Source organism: Amaranthus tricolor, chromosome 12, assembly GCF_026212465.1.
Source record: "Amaranthus tricolor cultivar Red isolate AtriRed21 chromosome 12, ASM2621246v1, whole genome shotgun sequence".
NCBI lineage: Eukaryota > Viridiplantae > Streptophyta > Magnoliopsida > Caryophyllales > Amaranthaceae > Amaranthus > Amaranthus tricolor.
In genome coordinates this window covers 24,043,218-24,046,480 of record NC_080058.1, presented here as the reverse complement: position 1 = coordinate 24,046,480, position 3,263 = coordinate 24,043,218, and the positions used below count along the sequence as shown (strand labels likewise).

The following is a 3,263-nucleotide window of genomic DNA, read 5'->3' as shown; positions in this document are numbered from 1 at the left end:
TCAGCAATAACATTGGTTTTCCCTGTTTTATACTTTGCAGAGAAGTTAAAAGTCTGAAGGAATTCTATCCACCTAGCATGTCTAGGGTTGAGTTTGTTCTGTCCATGTATGTTCTTCAAAGATTCATGGTCAGTGTATAGGATAAAAGGCTGTATTTTCAGGTAATGAGACCAATTTTCCAAGGCCCTAATCATTGCATAAAATTCTTTATCATAGGTTGAGTAGTTGAGTCTAGACTTATTCAGTTTCTCACTGAAATAGGCCACTGGTCTGCCTTCTTGCACTAGTACTGCACCAATACCTGTTCCACTAGCGTCACATTCAACCTCAAAAGGTTGAGTGAAGTCAGGGAGCTTCAAAACAGGGGCTGTGCACATCTTTTCCTTAATGGTTTCAAAGGCTTTCTGTGCCTCCTGGGTCCAACAAAATACTCCCTTTTTGGTACATTCTGTTATGGGGGCCATAATGGTACTAAAGTTTCTAATGAACCTCCTATAAAAAGAAGCAAGGCCATGGAAAGATCTCACTTGGGTAACAGAGGTAGGAACAGGCCAGTTCTTCACAGCCTCTACCTTGGATGGATCAACCTTCACCCCATCTTTACCTATAATGAATCCCAAAAATCCCACTTCCTTCATAAGGAAACTGCATTTTTCCAATTTCCCATATAATTTCTGTTTCCTCAAAGTTTCAAACAGTTGCTGCAAATGACTAAGATGTTCCTTCAATCCTCTGCTGTATATCAAGATGTCATCAAGATAGACTACTATGAATTTTCCCAAAAAAGGTCTCAACACCTCATTCATTAATCTCATAAAGGTGCTGGGGGCTCCTGTTAGACCAAATGGCATGACAAGCCATTCATATAAACCATATTTTGTTTTGAAGGCAGTTTTCCACTCATCTCCTTCTTTCATTCTAATCTGATGATAGCCACTCCTTAAGTCAACCTTGCTGAACCAGTGGGCACCTGATAGTTCATCCAACATATCATCTATCCTAGGTATGGGAAACCTATATTTGATGGTTATGTTGTTAACACTTCTGCTATCTATGCACATCCTCCAAGTCCCATCTTTTTTTGGTACAAGCAGAGTGGGCACTGCACATGGACTGAGGCTCTCCCTTACATATCCCTTGTGTAGTAACTCCTCAACTTGTCTTTGTAGTTCCTTGGTTTCTGTGGGATTGGCTCTGTAAGCTGGTTTATTGGGTAAAGGAGCTCCTGGTATAAGGTCAATCTGGTGTTCAATTCCCCTTACAGGAGGCAAACCTTCAGGCAACTCATCAGGGAACACATCCTTGAACTGCTGTAACAGGGGTTTTACTGCTTGAGGTATTTCTGCTGCTTGCTCTACTTCCTTAGTGACTAAGACATATACCTCATTCTTATTCTTTGATTCCCTCTCACAAACCTTCCTACTGATCAAATGTACAGGTTCCCTTACAGGAGGGGGAACAGTTCTGTGGGGAGGCAGGAGAACTAACTCCTTGAGCTTTCCTTCATGCTTTATGATATAGGTGTTTGTAAACCCATTGTGCATGCTCCTCTTGTCATACTGCCATGGTCTACCCAATAGTACATGGCAAGCATTCATATCTAGCACATCACACAACACTTGATCCTTATATGATCCAATAGTAAACCCTATTAAACATTGTTTACTCACTGTACCAGTAGCATTGTTGTCCAGCCATTTCAGTTTGTATGGGTGTGCATGAGGTCTAGTTTTCAAATTCAGATCTGTCACTAAAGCCAAGCTAACACAGTTTGATTCACTTCCTCCATCAATAATCATGTCACAGACTTGGTCTTTTACCTTACACTTTGTTTGAAAGATATTTTCCCTCTGGTTGTTTTCTTCTTCAGCATAAGTAGTGTGTAGGCTTCTCCTTATAATCAGGTTGTAGTAGCCTTCCTCAGGTAAAACCTTCTCCAATCCTTCCTCAATCTCTTCTTCATCAGTACTATGTTCATACCTTACTGTTTTGCCAAATTCATCAACTCTGTAAGATCCATCTGGCTCATGTTCAGCCACTGGAGGCCAATCCTCCTCCACCCTACCATTTCTTACTACTAACATCATCTTGGGTTGGGTATCCTCCTTGATTTCCCTCCATTCCTGAGCAGTGAAAACTCTGATGTTGGGGCAATCCTTTTTATAATGTCCATGTCCATGGCATTTAAAGCAAACCACCTTGTTCAAGGGTATAGGTATTCTGTCAGGGGCATTGAGGTTTTGCTCTGTTTTTCTCTGGGCCTTGGGTGATATAGGTCTAGATTGTTTGGGTGGGTATGCCTTAGGGGATCTGTTGTAGTTGTTCCCTGTCACCCTTCTCTTGTTGAAGTTTTGCTCATAGATTGGGGCTAGGTTAAAAGCTGTTTGTAGGTCTAGTGTAGGCATGGTCATGAGTTGATCCCTAATGTCTTCTCTCAACCCAGATAAAAACTTAGTCAGTTTCAAGTCCTCTGCATCCTCTATATCACACATCACCACCAACTTTTCCCATTCATGTATGTATTCAGTCACAGTTCTGCCCTTTTGACTAAGAGTGCTCCACTTAATGTACATTTGATGCTTGAAATTGATGGGAACATACTTCCTGTTCAAGTGCTTTTTCAATTTATCCCATGTATCAATTCTTTCCCTATGTTCCCTTGCCCTCTGCCTTTGTATTCCTTCCAACCACATAGCAGCAAGTTTAGTGAGTTTCATTTTTGCCACTTTGTACTGTCCTTCAGGTGTAGTTCCTCTATATTCAAAGTATCTTTCCATACTTGCTTCCCATTCTATATAATCCTCAGGATTACTGGACTGTCCATCAAATTCCTTCATGTCTATCCTCAACATTTTATCCTCCTGATCATTATTAGGGTGATGGGGTTGTCCCTGTGGAAATCCTCTTTGCATTATCATTTGTACGAATGCCTCTACAGCCTCCATTCTTGCTTCCATGGTTTAGGTCTCAACAAACAAACAACAAGCACACAGACACAACAAGGCTTCTAAGTCTCAACAGCTAGGAACCAACACACAAAGCACACAGGGGCTCTAAGTCTCAACAGCTAGATACCAGCTCACAAACAAGATGCTCAAACAAATAATGCAACAAGACAACAATGTATGGATGCACAACAAATATCACAGCTATACCAACAAACAATTATTTCTAACAAGAATCAGGTTGATAAACTCCCACAGCAATAATGACAATCAACAATGTATTCAAGAATACCAGAAACGAAATTCTGAAACCCTAAA

At 40.9% G+C, this 3,263-nt stretch overlaps 1 protein-coding gene across 1 annotated transcript; it reads right to left on the bottom strand.

The window, feature by feature from the left end:
- Positions 1-811: 811 nt before the first annotated feature.
- Positions 812-2,957, bottom strand: LOC130828718 (uncharacterized). Its single transcript, XM_057694678.1, has 2 exons — positions 951-2,957; positions 812-832 (listed from the first exon to the last, which is right to left on the bottom strand). Exons 1-2 carry the CDS (start codon positions 2,955-2,957, stop codon positions 812-814), a joined length of 2,028 nt encoding a protein of 675 aa, XP_057550661.1.
- Between the last annotated feature and the right edge of the window lie 306 nt (positions 2,958-3,263).